This window comes from Myxine glutinosa, chromosome 3, assembly GCF_964187855.1.
Source record: "Myxine glutinosa chromosome 3, kmMyxGlut1.1, whole genome shotgun sequence".
Taxonomy (NCBI): domain Eukaryota; kingdom Metazoa; phylum Chordata; class Myxini; order Myxiniformes; family Myxinidae; genus Myxine; species Myxine glutinosa.
The window spans coordinates 70,355,717-70,372,359 of record NC_136263.1 but is presented as its reverse complement, the minus strand read 5'-3'; the positions used below and the strand labels follow the sequence as shown (position 1 = coordinate 70,372,359).

The window sequence follows — 16,643 nt, the reverse complement described above, 5'->3', positions numbered from 1 at the left end:
GGCTAAAGGCAACAAAAGGTGAAAATTTTGACAGGGGATGTAAACTTTCCATAGGCACTGTGTATATATTGTTATGTCGGTAGGGTAGTGATATGTAGAGCCAGATAGATCTGTGTAGGTAGGTATTCGTCTGTCGCGGTAAGGAATCTGCCCTGTAATAAGTGCATTTGTAGGCGTTTTGTCGGTTAAGAGTATACCTGTGAGCATACCAGGATGTTCGAGTGATAAGTAGCGTAGGGATTAAAGAGTAGCGCCCCTGTGTGTCATACCTGGAAGCTAAACCTTTGTCCCTTATGGCAATGCACACCAACATAGACATGTAGTTAGGTCCCTAGTGCAACACTAAATAATTCAATTCCCTGACATGACTTTGAAAGACGAACAAGCAAGGAAACCAGGCCGGGGCACCGGGATGATGGCAGCTGCCAATTACACCTCCGACAGGCCGAGCCACCGCGAGTGCCACGCGCTATGACCACGGAACAGGGAACGAGTGACGGGGCAGCGCGGTAGGCACAGACCTCCAGCCGGCGAGTCGGTGGAGGGCACTGATTGGGTGGCGCGCCGGGGCTGACGTCACCACCACGGGAAGGTTATTTATGGGAGTGCCGAATGCCATTTTCTGTCTTGCAGCTTCCTCTTGCGTCTCTCTTGCGGTTTGTGCTCTTGTTTGCGCAGCTAGCCCTTTTGGACATCCGGCGCTACGTCTTGCGCAGCCCGAGTTGAGTTGAGTCATAGCCCGAGTGGAGTTCGCTTGCTCCTTGCACGTTTGCTTCGGGAGAGCTGACTGGGACGTGGCAGGCCAGTCGTGTGTGAAGATCGACCTCGCTTGGAGCCGCCAGCCTGTGTTGGACATGCGGTGCTTTTCCTGCTGTGGGACCTCGTGGTGCTTGGAGCGGTGCTTGTGCTTGGAGCGGTGCTCGTTGCTGTGGTGCTGGAGCGAGGGACCTCGTGGGTGCATCGGGGCCGAACGGAGCCGTGTTGGACGGCGGACAAGACAAGACGAGGGACAGATAAGGCCGCACACATCATTTTACACACCACGACGAGACAATTCTTTTCGTAATTCATCCTCCTTTGTTCGTTTCTGAGTCCGGTGTGTGGGATCCCAATTTAGTTACATTATTTGATTATCGTCGCGTTTCTCTGTCCCGATTCTTATTTCAATAAACCCTTGTATTATTTTCACTTCCCATTCAAATCTTGGCTGTTCGCTTGAATTAATTTCCTTGCAGGATCGAAGTTGCCGTCGGTGCGATCCAGGTAAGCTTTTGCCGCAGCCTTCCATTTTCCTTCTTCCTCCCGCATTTCATAGCCGAATCCGTGTTTGGCCGTCGCCTCAATTAAAACCGTTTAGGCCTATCCGCAATCTCTGGTGTTAACCGCAGTCGCACGACAATATATATATATATATATACTACATGACCAAAAGTATGCGGACAACCCTTCTAATTAGTGGATTCGTCTGTTGCAGCCACACCCATTGCTGACAGGTATATATAAATCAATCACAATCTCCATTGACAAACATTGGCAGTAGAATGGGCTGTACTGAACTACTCAGTGACTTTCAACATGGCACCGTCATAGGATGCCACCTTTCCAACAAGTCAGTTCATCAAATTTCTGCCCTGCTAGAGCTGCCCTGGTCAACTGCAAGTGCTGTTATTGTGAAGTGGAAACGTCTAGGACAACAGCTCAGCCGCAAAGTGGTAGGCCACACAAGCTCACAGAACGGGACCGCCAAGTGCTGAAGCACATAGTGTGTAAATATAGTCTGTTCTTGGTTGCAACACTCACCACCGAGTTCCAAACTGCCTCTGGAAGCAGCATCAGCACAACAACTGTTCGTCAGGATCTTCATGAAATGGGTTTCCATGGCCGAGTAGCCGCACACAAGCCTAAGAACACCATGTGCAATGTCAAGCATCGGCTGGAGTGATGTAAAGCTCACCACCATTGGACTCTGGAGCAGTGGAAATGTGTTCTCTGGAGTGATTAATCACGCTTCACCATCTGGCAGTCCAACAAACTAATCTGGGTTTGGCGGATGCCAGGAGAACACTACCTACCCGAATGCATAGTGCCAACTGTAAAGTTTGGTGGAAGAGGAATAATGGTCTGGGGCTGTTTTTCATGGTTCGGGCTCGGCCCCTTCGTTCCAGTGAAGGGAAATATTTACGCTACAGCATACAATGACGGTAGATGTGCGCTATCGACCGATCGCGCTGAGCTATCAATGGATCCATCGTTCGTGCAGGCATCGGTAGATGGCGCAGGCATCGTTTTGCAGCATCAATGGATGCATACCATCGGTAGATAGTGCAGCGCCGTCGATCGGGTTGCGTCAGGAGGGAAGGGAGAAATGGTAAGGATTGTTTGTAGGAAATATTCCAAAATATTTTGAAAAAGCTCCTTTTTTTCTAATTGTTTCTTCCTTTTTATGCCATGTCTTCCTATCAGTGTAATGTTTGTCTGATGCCAGATGTATCCCTATCTACCACTCTGGTCTATACCCTGGCTAATCCTTCATGCATGCCTGTCCTTTCTTTCTTTTCTTGTTAGATTATTGTATACTAATAGTTCACCTATTCTTTTTGCTTTTCACAATCACCAACCATTCATTTCAAACTAAGTTCATGAGTAAGGAAAATAATGGGATTGAAAGTACATACAGAACGAGTGTTGATTTATCATGTTGGTTGTCAATATTCATTTGGGTGGGGTGGGGGAGGAGGGGCAGGGACAGGGAGGGTGCATGCTGGTGTGGTCGAGTCCCAAGTCTCTTTCTCGTGTGGGTGCATGCTGGTGTGGTAGAATCCAAGTATATATATACCAGTCATTATGTGACTTCATACCATCAGTGGGGAACCGCCAGTAAGGTGTCCCATACAACTACTGCTGCACCTTACTGGGAGCGATAAGCACCGCCTGCCACATGGTAACATTATCCCTGGTATCCACTCACTATATGGAGTCGACCTGGATGGTACTAACTTACAGAAATTACAGATACTAACTAATTAGTATCTGTAATTTGGTTCTCCAACCTAATGAGCGAACCTTATCACGTCATCGCCACGCATGTCCGCATTGCCTGCCAAGCTCCGGAGGGGCCATCTAGCAGTGCGTCATTATGGATGTTAAATTCAGATACTGTCACAAGTGTATGCAAAACTCACAGTTACCGACCTGGTTTCGCCCTTGTTGGGTCTTCATCAGGGCAACGCAGTGAGCCTTCCATACACTTGTGACTTTGAAAACCTTTCGGTTTTTATATCAATCATTATGCGACTTCATACCATCAGTGGGGAACCGCCAGTAAGGTGTCCCGTACAGCTACTGCTGCACCTTACTGGGAGCGATAAGCACCGCCTGCCACACGGTAACATTATCTCTGGTATCCACTCACTATATGGAGTCGACCTGGATGCGGTTGGGAGTAACTAATTAGTATCTGTAATTTGGCTCTCCAACCTAATGAGCGAACGTCATGATGTCATCGCCACGCATGTCCGCATTGCCTGCCAAGCTCCGGAGTGGCCATCTTGCAGTGCGTCAAATTCAGATATTTCATACATACGATATGTATGAATATTTCATGTATATTGTATGTATGAAAAAACCCTTGTGGTGAAATCTTAAGCCATTTGGACTAAATTTAGGGGTTGCACACGGAGTTTGTAATTTCACATATTTGGCTCGCATAAATGTTTGGAGTTGATTATTTATTCTCCACTGCTATACTTGTGATTTTGACCATTACATTTGACTTATGACCTTGTTATGTACTGCGCATTTTGAAGCTGTTTTTAAGTTAATTGAATACAGTCCAGCTGTACTCTGGTGTATGCAGTTGCTCTCATTAAAGAGTACAATTGTCTCCTGACAAGGGATGAACAGCAAACCTAGTATCTGCTTCAAGTTGTGACAGAACATCGCAAGAGGTTTCCCGAAATCAACGCTTATCGGGCACACACATGAGTCGCTGTGCAACCCCTAAAACTTGATGTATTCAAAAAATATTTCACAGGCAGAAGTTTTACCTCAATAGCAAAAAATTTTAAAGGTTAGGAGTAAACCAATTCCATTTTTTTTTTGGCCTTATGTAACTAAGAACCACCCTACTGATGGGACCTCTCACCTTTGACCTCTTGACCCCATAATCTAATCAGTTTATCTTTGCATCATTAAATAGACTTGTACCAACTTTGAATTGGATCCCTTCAGCCGATCTTAAGGTATTGTGGAAACGAAAACCCATTACGGTCTGACTAACAGTCAGACAGACAACCTGAAAACATAATGCCTCCGGCGACTTCATCAGCGGAGGCATAATTTTTTTTTTCAACTTGGTACCCTTTCACACAAACGAACTTTTCGAATAAACATTTCATCTCAACAAGCATTACACAGTCATATATAACAAACAATTTGGTCCGTATTGAATCATAGACTTGAAGCATTTACATCGCACTGTACAATACACCACCTAACTGACACGTAAATAAATTTGTAACACAGCAGCAATACGTACTCTGAAGGCTATGCCCAGTTGTTGCTGAAATTCCCTCTTGACTCGTCGAGTGGCGATGTGCAGCAGGTATGCCGCTTGAGAAAAAATAATGCTTAACCCCAGGGACTTGGATATGGGCAGCAAACAGATTGGGCAACCAGTAAGCCTCGCCAGAGTAGGAATGACAGGGCCAATAAATGCATAACCTGACGTTAGCCGAGCTGTGGGTGATATCAGAAAAAGGCTTTGCACTGGAAGGGGGAAAATGAAAATCGCAAGTAAGGGAAGCAATAACACCAAAGGACCCATTCAAGTTAGCCATTTTGCCAAGTCAAAGATCCTCGGTCTTACCAAGCAAAATGGTCAGTAGCAAGGAAAGAGCGACGTTCCAGTCAGTAAACACCTCATGAGCTTTCAATTCCACAGATTGTCTGTAAAAATATTTAAAAATACACTTTCAACAACCCAAACAAATTACACTGTTGAATATGGCTAATAATAATGTGCATGCAAATTCCCAACCAACTGACCCTATTATATTTTTCCCGAAAATAGGAAAAGTTTTTGCAAAGAATAGCATACCAAGGTATTTTTGTATGTAATTCCTGTAACACCTCGGCCATATTAAAAAATGTTCTTTGATAAATAAACGTGTGGCTGATCCGATTCGGCCGATTATCTTTGTCCAATACGACATTCAACACGATCCCACTGCCTCCAGCCAAATCCAGCTATTTTTTTCTGCTTTTCAACTTTCACACGAGCTCAGACAGTGTGTTCAGCGTTAAAACAAGAGGTATAAAGAAAAGAAGAGCTAGTAGCATACAAACATCTGATGCATCTTTTTCACACCCAAGTAACTATTAAAAGTTCAAAGGTCACCTCAAGATAACTTGAGTTTACATGGCAATACATATTGTTGTGGACACTGCGTTACTTGAGGTGTTGAAAAAAAAATCTCTAGGAATGGGAGACTCAATTGTCCAAGAAATGCCAAGGCTAACTAACATATTGTTTTTTTTCAATACGGAGGTGTAAAAATTTGTTTCAAACTGATTGTAAAACAAAAACACTTACTTTCTAATCATGTACATATATTTGTATATTAAAAATTTAAAACTTTGGCATTTATTGGACGATTGTAAGTACAATAGATCATATACAATACAGTACAGTACAGTGGAGTACAGTGGATAAGACACCTCTAGAACAAGCGACCAACTCTCATTTCCAAATATCTACTTAACAACTACCTGAAAGAGCGACCACCTGTGATGAACAGCCATAAAACCCAAATGTTTTGGGCATGTATAGAGATAACAAGTACAAAAAGTTTTAATTAAAACAAAAGCCGCGTCGATGTTACACAATGCCTAGATGCAGCTGTGCCTATAACGTCGATGTTATAGGCACAGGACATTCCTATTGATTCGATTACTTGATGTTATTTTTGTGCAAAGTGAAAATATATCTCGGCAATTTCCCGTGTGTGGCGACGAATTTTTAATACATCTCGGCATTTTCCCGTCTGTTATTTCAGGCGGTGTATGACTGACCATGCCGCGATTTAAAAAATATATATCTCGGCAATTTCTCGTGTGTAGCGACACGTGAACGAAGCTATGCTCCTCTCTCCACATTATTGTGACGACGTATAAATTAAATATTTCATCGTGACGATTGTCATCAAATGGACGAATTTTTAATATATCTCGGCATTTTCCCGTCTGTTATTTCGGGCGGTGTATGACTGACCATGCCGCGATTTAAACAAAATATATATATCTCGGCATTTTCCCATCTCTTATTTCGGGCGGTGTATGACTGACCATGCCGCGATTTAAAAAATATATATCTCAATGGACTTGAAGTTACAGGCCTTTGAGAATTCATTTCGTTCTATAAAGGGCAACTTCCATCGGATTTTCTTCCCGTTTTTTTTCAACCGAGTCTAAAACTATGTTAGCGACTGTGAAAAATGAAATGATATATCGAATTTGATTTGAAATAAAACTGTGTGAGAGAGGAAGACACCACGGGCCTACAAAACAGGCCTCAAAGCTATGCGAGTTAATAAAATGGTGGATATTTGTTTATATGAAGCCTCTCCCACAATGGGTGGAGCTATGGTTCCCAGAATGGGTGGAGCTTTGAGGTTTTGTCTTCTCTGCAAGAACAAGAAGAACAAGAAGAAGAAGAACAACAACAACAACAACAACAACAACAACAACAGCAGAGGGCACTCTATGACCAGCGTCTTGCGACGCGGCTAAAAAATGAAATATTTCTTTGAAAACTAGAAAGCATCTCAAAATGCAAAGCACATCCGTATCCGCTTTGAACTCAAACTAAACGATGAAAACGACAATTTTTTTTGGGGCATTTTATTAATGTGTGTTCTCCATATTCTGATAATAAAGGTTTTCATTTATAGGTCAGGTCCGTCCTTTTGGACTGCCACTGGTAACATGTAACCTAGTGCTATCTGCTGCATGGACGGGTTGTCGGCGACTAAACCGACACCCCTCACTGGCTTTGCTAGTGGGGAGGGTGAATGTGACACCCTGCCAGTACCAAAAAACAACACCTGACAAAGGGTGGATGAGATGATGATGATGATGAAGGGAGCCAACGGCCATCCAGTGAGGAGATGGTGTCTCATAAAAAAACACCCATCCGGATTGGACCGGTTTGAGTCATACTTTTAAAATGACTTTTAAAATGGTACATGCTGCTTCCTTGCTTGAGGTTCAGCACTTAAAAACATAGAACATAGAAGGAGCAGAATTAAATATAATAATCTAAGAATCGAAAAATGGAGTGAAACATTTAACCTCGATAACATGTTTCTCGGCCAATCCCATTAAAATACGATCGTTCCAAATAAAATATATCTGACGCAAAAATAACTTGTTGTCTTCATTAAATTGTCGAAAAATGCTACACATGAGGCAAGCTACTCTTTGAATGAATTACTCACAAAGATAAGTGAAAAATAAATCCAAACGTGATAATATGTAGAACATCGAGATATAGGGACTTGAGCAGCTCCAATGGCAGCAAAAACAGCATCCACACCAAAGCATGTCCTACAAATAAAAACACGGTCATATGGATATGGATATGCACATTCAATTAAAGCCTCAGAAACATAGACAAATATCGCATATGTACAAGCTGGTACTTTTACTATGTATTTTATCCAAAAATGCAGATAACAGTATGTGTACCGCTGTGAGAAACAATGTGCAGCTAACATTTTCAGTATTAAGCCCTTTGTCAGCCTTTTGCTCCAAACGGGGTATGAACAGGTGGTGGGATCGGGGGTGAACGGATGGTGAGAGGGGTGTTTGGGGAATGCCAATGTCTCCGTCTTTTGAATAAACCCGTCAGCGAAGTGACGAGCAGAATCCGTTGGCTGTTGGCATGCTGGGGCCCAGTTTGTGCAGAACATGAACATTTATATGGAAGACTGTGCAGTGAAGTATCTCTGCTTCACTCTTGCAAAATCGATTGCCTATCTTACAAGAACACAAACTGCCCTCAGGGCAAACAACAACCGAAGCCCCAATGAGCCACCCAACAACTATAGACCTAACGGCACATCATAAACTGTGATGCAATATTCCCATATGCTGGTCGAGTGTATCGTGATGTATGGACTCAATACAGACGCAGTGAACCAATACAGTCACGTGAAAAAGTAAGTATACCCCATGTGAAGTTTTGACTTTTTCAACATATTTCAACATACAGCTATTTGATCTTCATTTCAACAATATTGATAGATAAAGGTGATATAATATAAAAAATATCATGAAACATTTACATTTTGTAGTCCATTGTATAATTAAAAATAAACAAATGCAAATTTCGCATGTGGAAAAAGTAAGTACACCCTTGGCTCTAATCGGTGGTATTGCCCCCTTTGGCAGAAACAACCTCAAGTAGGCGTTTCTTAACTGTCTACCAGTCTCTGACATCGACTAGGAGAAATTTTTGCCCACTCCTCCATGCAGAATTCTTTCAGCTGTGCGATATTTGAGGGGTTTCTTGCATGCACAGCTCGTTTCAAATCCCCCCACAATATCTCGATGGGATTTAGATCCGGGCTTTGACTTGGCCATTCCAGAACCCTCCATTTCTTTCTTTTCAGCCATTCCTTGGTGGATTTACTGGTATGTTTAGGGTCATTGTCATGTTGCAAGGTCCACCTTCGGTTAAGCTTCAACTTTCCGACAGATGGCCTCACATTATCCTCAATCACCCTCTGGTACAATGAAGAATTCATAGTTGATTCTATGATGGTGAGCTGCCCAGGCCCTGATGCAGCAAAGCTGCCCCAAACCATAGTATTTCCACCACCATGCTTTACAGTTGGTATCAGGTTCGTGTGGTCAAATGCTGTCTTTGGTTTTCGCCAAACATGTCTTCTGGTACTGTGGCCAAATAGCTCTACCTTTGACTCATCTGTCCAGAGCACATTGTTCCAGAAGTGCTGGTCTTTGCCTAGGTGTTCATTGGCAAACTTTAGTCTTGCCCTGATGTTCTTTCTGGACAGCAAAGGTTTCCTCCAGGCATGCCTCCCATGTAGAACAAATTTGTGCAGCCTCTTTCTCATGGTAGACTCGTGCACTTTGACATCAACAGTGGCAAGAGCTACCTGTAGGTCCCGTGATAACATTCTGGGGTTCTTCGAGACTTCTTTCAGCATCTTGCAGTCTGCTCTCGGGCTGAACTTGCTGGGGCGGCCTGGCCTGAACAAGTTGGCAGTTGTTTGGAATCTTCTCCACTTGTAGATGATCTTCCGGACAGTCGAATGATTGATTTCAAATTGTTTGGAGATCTTTTTAAATCCCTCCCCAGACTCGTAGGCATCTATAACCTTCTTTCAGAAGGCCTCAGAGAGCTCTTTTGATCGAGGCATGGTGATGCCGCACACTTCAACAACAAAGAGCAAACCAAACTAAATGTCTGAGGTTTAAATAAGACAGGTTCCTCCAAGATCCTCTCTACCGATGTTCTAATAATTTGCACCTGAGCTGGTGCACCTGATTCTAATTTTAGGTATTTGAAGTAGTGATAAATGTAGGGGTGTACTTACTTTTTGCACATGCGAAATTTGCATTTATGTTTATTTAAATTTTATAATGGACTACAAAATGTAAATGTTTCATTATATTTGTTATATTATATCACCTTTATCTATCAATATTGTTGAAATGAAGATCAAATAGCTGTATGTTGAAATATGTTGAAAAAGTCAAAACTTTACATGGGGCGTACTTACTTTTTCACATGACTGTATATAACACTTTTTGGCAAACAGGACAACAAATTGGTCCATCAGCGAAGGGACAGGTAGGCTCTGCTAGTATTCTAGTAATATATACACAAAGAATTAAGTTAAGCACCCCCCCCGTTTTTTTACAACCTCGCACATTACAAGTTTGTTGTCGTCAAAACAGTGTAATATACCCATGATATTGCTATATTTTCTGGAGAAGTGATATTATGGTCACATAAAAACATAACAATCATGCCGTTTTCAATATTTTATTCTGAATAATTTAAGGTGAAATTTTTTGGGAATTTTAGGCATATTTTCACCTCAATTTAAGTATGGAGCTATAGGTCCATCACGGACAGTGTGGATGACGTTTATGTTTTCTAACGTACAGTCATTGTTCTGAGAAGACCTCTAGCGATCTTTGCGTCAATAACGTGTGTAGGACCCACGTGATCGGATCACTGACTCAACCCTACGTCTCATAGACCCTGTAAGCCGTCGTATGCGTTGCTGTGGCAGGTTGAACCCCCTCGAGCACGTTTGGGACATGTTGGGACGACAAATTGCGAAGATGGTCCCTCCAATAGCCAATCTGGATGAATTGGAACGTGCATTACATCGGGAATGGAACAACCTGCCACAGCAACGCATACGACGGCTTACAGGGTCTATGAGACGTAGGGTTGAGTCAGTGATCCGATCACGTGGGTCCTACACACGTTATTGATGCAAAGATCGCTAGAGGTCTTCTCAGAACAATGACTGTACGTTAGAAAACATAAACGTCATCCACACTGTCCGTGATGGACCTATAGCTCCATACTTAAATTGAGGTGAAAATATGCCTAAAATTCCCAAAAAATTTCACCTTAAATTATTCAGAATAAAATATTGAAAACGGCATGATTGTTATGTTTTTATGTGACCATAATATCACTTCTCCAGAAAATATAGCAATATCATGGGTATATTACACTGTTTTGACGACAACAAACTTGTAATGTGCGAGGTTGTAAAAAAACGGGGGGGGTGCTTAACTTAATTCTTTGTGTATAGATAACTACTTGAGGACTAGCTCTGAGCTTGGATCACATGGGCGTGGCTTAAAATCAACTCGTAACTCTCGCTCGTTGTCAGTGCGGCGTCGTGTTTCAGCAATTTCCGAGGCTTGTTTCTCAGGTAGTGAGCCTGTTGATCAAATACAAACGCTGATGGCTCGAAGTGGTCTTCGCAAACAACATGATATTTTGATTGAACATACGTTTTGATGTTGAATTTGGTTGTTAGTAAGTTTTTCAACCACAAAGCACACAATCATTCATGATCTTTCCATGGGTCAGGTCAGGGATGCAAAAAAACAATTTCTGAGTTCTGTGGGAAAATTTCTCAACAATTCGAACAGTTAAAATCTTGGCACATTGGTATCTTGAACACTAGAATAACTTTTGATGAAATGCAAATGGTAGGGTGCATCAAACGCCCCGTATTTGAAAAATACTCTCATCTCGATCTAGTCATATTTTTGTTTTGTTACACTAGCCATATGTAGCATTTCTGTAAAATATTTCGGATTTCTGATTTTGTTTAGACACCCCTTTCAACCCCTCCAATCCCCCAACCAGGATGGGGTAAAAATTGTGTACCCCCACTATTGTGATGCTTTGGCTAAATATGAGATTTTTCGAATTTTTTGAACGTAAGAACACTTTCTAAGAGTAATTCGGGGTCACCGATTCCAAAAATGGCCTCTAAAATGTGGTGGAATCGAAATTGGAAGAAATTTAGTTAAATTATTTTGCAAATTGTGTAATCAGGTAATCAATTAACGAAAAAAAAAATTCTAAATTTTTATTATTTTATCTTTGAAACATGCCAAATTTTCATTATTTGCTCTTTAGAACATGACAAAATAGTGACAGTGTGGCTTCTGCTGCTCGCTTCCTCAAATGCAGGTTTGGTTCACGGGCCCGGTCGGGCTCAACAACTTATAGAACGTTATTGACGTGCTGATCAGACCTTGCTACCAACAGGAAGTCTGAGCTCAGCTTGATGTTGCACTCGGCCCAGTTGTTCGTGACATTGATTGCCCTAATCTTACCTGCTTACACACAGTAGGTGAAGGAGGTCAGCCAGTCGCTTACACTGACTTGAAGGAATGTCGGGTCGAGCTGAAGAAGCTCAAACACAAACCACAAGTCAGGCCCCGCCAAGTTGGCCAGAGATGTCGACAGCATGACCGATGACGTTATAATTATCATTAATTTTTTTTTAAAGGAGGCACTCCAATGGTGAAAACTTTGTGTCAATCGGACCAACCGTTGCAGAGAAAACAAATTTTAAAGGGAATAAACTAAAGCACCTGTGACGTCATGCAAATCGACAAGATAGCTTATTTGCATAACAGAAGTGAAAATAAAATAGTAGTCCGATTTTAAAACACGATTTTCTGCCTTATTATTCTTCAAAACAATGCATTTTTGTGCTAATGGGTCAGGGATTTTATCCTCTAACTCTAAAACATATCTCTTAAAATTTTCATGATTGTGTCCTGATAAACATAAACACATCTCCATTCAAGCACGGCATCTTAAAGCTTAACCGCTCACCTGAAATGAAAATCACATTGATGAGAGGTACCCAAACAGCCTGGTGTTGCCCAAACTGCCGAGCCGGCACGAATGCATCCCAACGGGACAAGAGAGCCAATATCAGCACCAGGGGTACACGAAGTCCCCAGCGAACAAGGGAATGCATTATCAATGCCTGTATCACAGCAGGCTGTTCAAACTACTGTACTTGCAATTTCATTTTCATCCATCACAACCTGTAGAACAACGAAACGAGGGGCATTTAAAAAAAAATTGCAACTCAACTATTTTTGCAACTCAATTTCTTTTTATAGAAACAAGAAAGCTTTTTTAGTATACATAGTCGAGGCTCGTGTAAGATCTAGTACTAGTAGACTGAATGAAACAGGACGCAACAGGACAAAAGGAACAGCAGAGAGAAGGTGGTAACAACAACAGCAGAGTTGATGGCCAAGACAGAGGCAAGCAGACAAACAATGGGTGTGGGGAGGAATTGGGGGCAGGAGATGCATGAGGTGGACAAGATGGATATAGACGGGAACTCTCAGGTGGGAAAACTCGAAATTTGGATGGAGGAGGGATTGGAGTTAACGAGGGTAGTAAAGATCATGGTTTTGGATTGGAAACAATCTGAGATGGTGGTGAACAGCTGCATCACTGTGGCATGATGAGGGACATCTTCATGAACACAGAAACCATGGATCCATCGAATTACTTTGCAGCACTTCCTTTACAACAACATTTTGACCACACATTGCTCAACATTTGAAAAGTCCATCATTCAATGACTAAATTAATCAACGTATGAGATATGAGGATAATATTATGTGGTGAATCCTGGTCTACACAACCATATTGGTTGGTTTGCTTTGCATGGTACCGAATAGTTTTAAACCATGAAGGAACACATGCTGGCAGTCAGTGCAGGGTGGAGATGTCCAGGATATTTTAAAAGGTTGTCACAGATGTGGATTCCACCAGGAAAGTTGGGAGGGCGTTCCAATCCTCGATCACTCTTTGACTGAAGGAACTACTTCTGAGAAGTAGCCTACACCTGGGCTTGAACATGTTCATGGGATCACCCCTGGTAGAGTAGGTAATTGCAGGAATGAGGAGGTGGTGGGTGGTTGGTACAGTCTAGTCCTTTTAAGATCCGGGTAAGATTTTAAGAACCTGCATCGTGTCACCTCACCTGCATCTGTAACTTCAAAACTTCATAATCAGGTGTCTCAGTCTCTCTTGGTAGGGGAGATGACGCATGATAAGGACCAATTAATATGGTTGCCCTTCTCAAAGTTGTTGCTGTCTGCTACATATCTGGGATACCACTGGCGGATCCAGGGGAGGGGGGAGGATGCAGAGGGTGCGCCCCCCCCCCCCTTTCGGATTTTCGATGATAAATTACGAGCTATGAATATCCTGGAACTACCCTCGTGTCCAGATTATTTTGAATAAGGAACGTTTCAGGCAGCTTACCAACGCTCAGAGGTTTTAAATCACTTTTGCTTTATCATAAACACTCCAAGTGCGACGGTAAAAAAACAATACTTTCGTTACATAAACTTCGTCACGGGGAATTCTTCCGGATTATTTGTAGTTAATTAGTTTAATTAACTTAGGAGATCATAACAACCATTTCGGAAGAACTACACAAAAACATGACCGACAGACAGACAGACTGACTGACTGACTGACTCACACACACACACACACACACACACACACACACACACACACACACACACACACACACACACACACACACACACACACACACACACACACACACACACACACACACACGTCGTTTCACCAGTTGCTCTATCTGACCATTAATCATCGCCAATCTGTTGAACTGTTGGACCAGGGAAAAACACAAGGAACTGCAGAAACTTCCAAGAACACATGGAATGCCGTTTCTGACGATCAACTTTTTAAAATTTCCTGGGGGAGGACCCCAGCTCCCCCTTCACACCCCAAAATAGAGGAATACTGTTCGTGACAGCCATGTCCAACGAAATGCTTAATTACACTTTATACGTTGAGACCTTTGCTTTGGCTTTGGTGCAAAACCTGCGGAGTGGGGAAGGGTTTGTGCACGCCCAATAATACCTTACGAAACTACTCAACTAAATGGCAATTTATGGTTTAAATAATACATAAATAAAAATAACCACACCACACAGGTTAACAACATGCCTTACAAGAGGATTTTGCCTTTGCTTTGGAGACAACAGGCAACAACGGAAGTGTTGTTCTATAGTTACGTGGAACTCGGCTTTCGGAACCAAAGAACTTACGTACGTGAAAATAGCATAAAAAAGGAGAAACACCGAAATATCTAATGCATATCCTCTAAACTCTAAAGGGGAAAAAAATCTTTAAAATATAGGACTGGTTGCATACGCGAACTATTCCGCCATGGTCATAATGAGTGTATACAAACAGACAAGGCAACTATCTCGTTTTTGACGTGAGTTTCAACATTTTAGCTCCAGTCTCAATCTCTCGTCGCCACAAAAGCCATAAAAATATATAAATATATAAATATATGTAAAATATCTGTCCCCATACACAAATACCTGTGCCCATCATATCTGTGTTGCACTTACTCAATAAACCATCACACATCCACACACACGCTACCTATATAGTGGGTGGGGGTAATATGGACCCCGGGGGAATATGGACCCCACTGAATTTCCCATGATGCATTGCATCAAGCCTCGTCTCCATATCACGGGATAAACAAGTATGGCCGACCAGCAAGTGAACAACTGCAGTTGATTCAAACTCTTTAATGACGGTAAGTGCAAACTTCCAAAAGTTTTCATCTCAAATTTTACAATTCATAAGCATGCAGTACTGTGTATGTACATGTAGTCACGAGCTTGTTTGATGAGTGGTGTCCCTGGCTGAGTACACGTGAGAGCTGTCGACGGCACCACTGTGTGTAGAAAACTCCATCCCAGCCCATATGTACTGGGCATGCTGACATGATCGAGAGGCATGGTGTGGGCACTGGCGTCACTAGGGGGGTGCGGGGGGTGCGGACCGCACCGGGTGACACTATCAGAGGGGGTGACACCAAATTTTTGCGGTGTCGAGGCTTTCCGATCTTGCGATATTATCAATTGAAAGTGAGTTGGCGAAAGGCATTGATTTCGATGAAGTGATTCACAAGTTCGCAGCTTTGAAGGCCAGGAAAGGAAAGTTCTGAATTCGTCGAGATGTTCACCAAGTGCTGAAATGCTTGTGTATTTGTTCCTGCTTATTTTTATGGTATTATTTCATTTATGAGTATATTTCCATATGCATTTGTCTACAAGTTCTACATTATTTGGGCCGTTATTGATTATGCAAACCTAATCCATCAAGGCTAACCCTCGCTCTTGCGGGGAAAATGGCCTAAAACGATCATTCATTCATTCATTCATTCATTCATTCAATCCATTAATGTATCTCATGTAACAATAAAGTTTAACGTTAAAATCAACATAATTTTGATGTAGTTCTTAAACGTTTTCCCTTCGAATTCTATTGTTTTCTTACCGAATTTTCACTTTAACCACATTAAACTATGAAAATGTAAATACATTTAGGCTGTGCGTATGATATTGTAATTTAAAGGTGTAATTTTAATTTTGCTAGTTGTTTATGTCACTACTATTGCCATCACATTCAGTGATATACGGGAATTACGATTTACGAGTAACATTAGTACAAAAAACATTACTAAGGATTCTGTATGGTCTGGTACGGGAGGAGGTCCATGTAGTCAGGTTCACTATGTTTTTTCGTTCAAAAATTTTGGAGATTAGCAAAACTATACATTTTTAGGAATATTCAGAGCATGAGGAATCCAAAAATTAATGTTTACATTTGCGTAGACACCTTTGCGAAAATGGCACTCAGGACAGTGATGAATCTGTAATAGCATATTCCTGAATGGTATAGACCTAGTAGATCCTGTGTATAAGACTTATAGTTCAATCTGATACTAACAAGGCTGCTTTCTTGCTTTATAACCCCATACCTATAACTTCAAATGACTTGCAATATCATGTATTATGTAATACAGTTATATCACAAATATAAAGACAATGGTTTTCAATTACCTTTGTTTGTTGCTTTTCTATCATCCTGAGCACTATTTTGAGGCCTTTATTGGATTCCTTGACCCAGAAAACATAGGATTAGCATATTTAATTAAGTTTCTAGGTTGACTAGAAGCCGAGATAGCGCAAAA

General features: G+C 41.9%; 2 protein-coding genes across 7 annotated transcripts in view; one reads left to right on the top strand and one right to left on the bottom strand.

The window, feature by feature from the left end:
• The window catches only part of LOC137423448 (RING finger protein 145), a 46,378-nt gene extending 31,695 nt beyond the window's left edge, over positions 1 to 14,683 (bottom strand). The window contains exons 1-5 of one of the 2 annotated variants that reach the window (XM_068110636.2): positions 14,599 to 14,683; positions 12,413 to 12,630; positions 7,497 to 7,605; positions 4,868 to 4,947; positions 4,538 to 4,767 (exon numbers count right to left, since the gene is read on the bottom strand). In XM_068110636.2, coding sequence (XP_067966737.1) covers positions 4,538 to 4,767; positions 4,868 to 4,947; positions 7,497 to 7,605; positions 12,413 to 12,560 — 567 coding nt within the window. In that variant the 5' untranslated portion in view covers positions 12,561 to 12,630; positions 14,599 to 14,683. The remainder of the gene's footprint in view (positions 1 to 4,537; positions 4,768 to 4,867; positions 4,948 to 7,496; positions 7,606 to 12,412; positions 12,631 to 14,598) is intronic. The other variant, XM_068110638.2, reaches the window with a different exon arrangement.
• A 427-nt stretch (positions 14,684 to 15,110) lies between these two features.
• The window catches only part of LOC137423447 (serine/threonine-protein kinase MARK2), a 136,245-nt gene continuing 134,712 nt past the window's right edge, over positions 15,111 to 16,643 (top strand). For 3 of the 5 annotated variants that reach the window (XM_068110630.2, XM_068110635.2, XM_068110629.2), the window contains exon 1: positions 15,117 to 15,200. In XM_068110630.2, the coding sequence (XP_067966731.1) occupies positions 15,195 to 15,200 (6 nt within the window). In that variant the 5' untranslated portion in view covers positions 15,117 to 15,194. Of the gene's footprint in view, positions 15,201 to 16,643 lie in introns of all 5 variants that reach the window. The other 2 variants (XM_068110634.2, XM_078774160.1) reach the window with 1 other exon arrangement.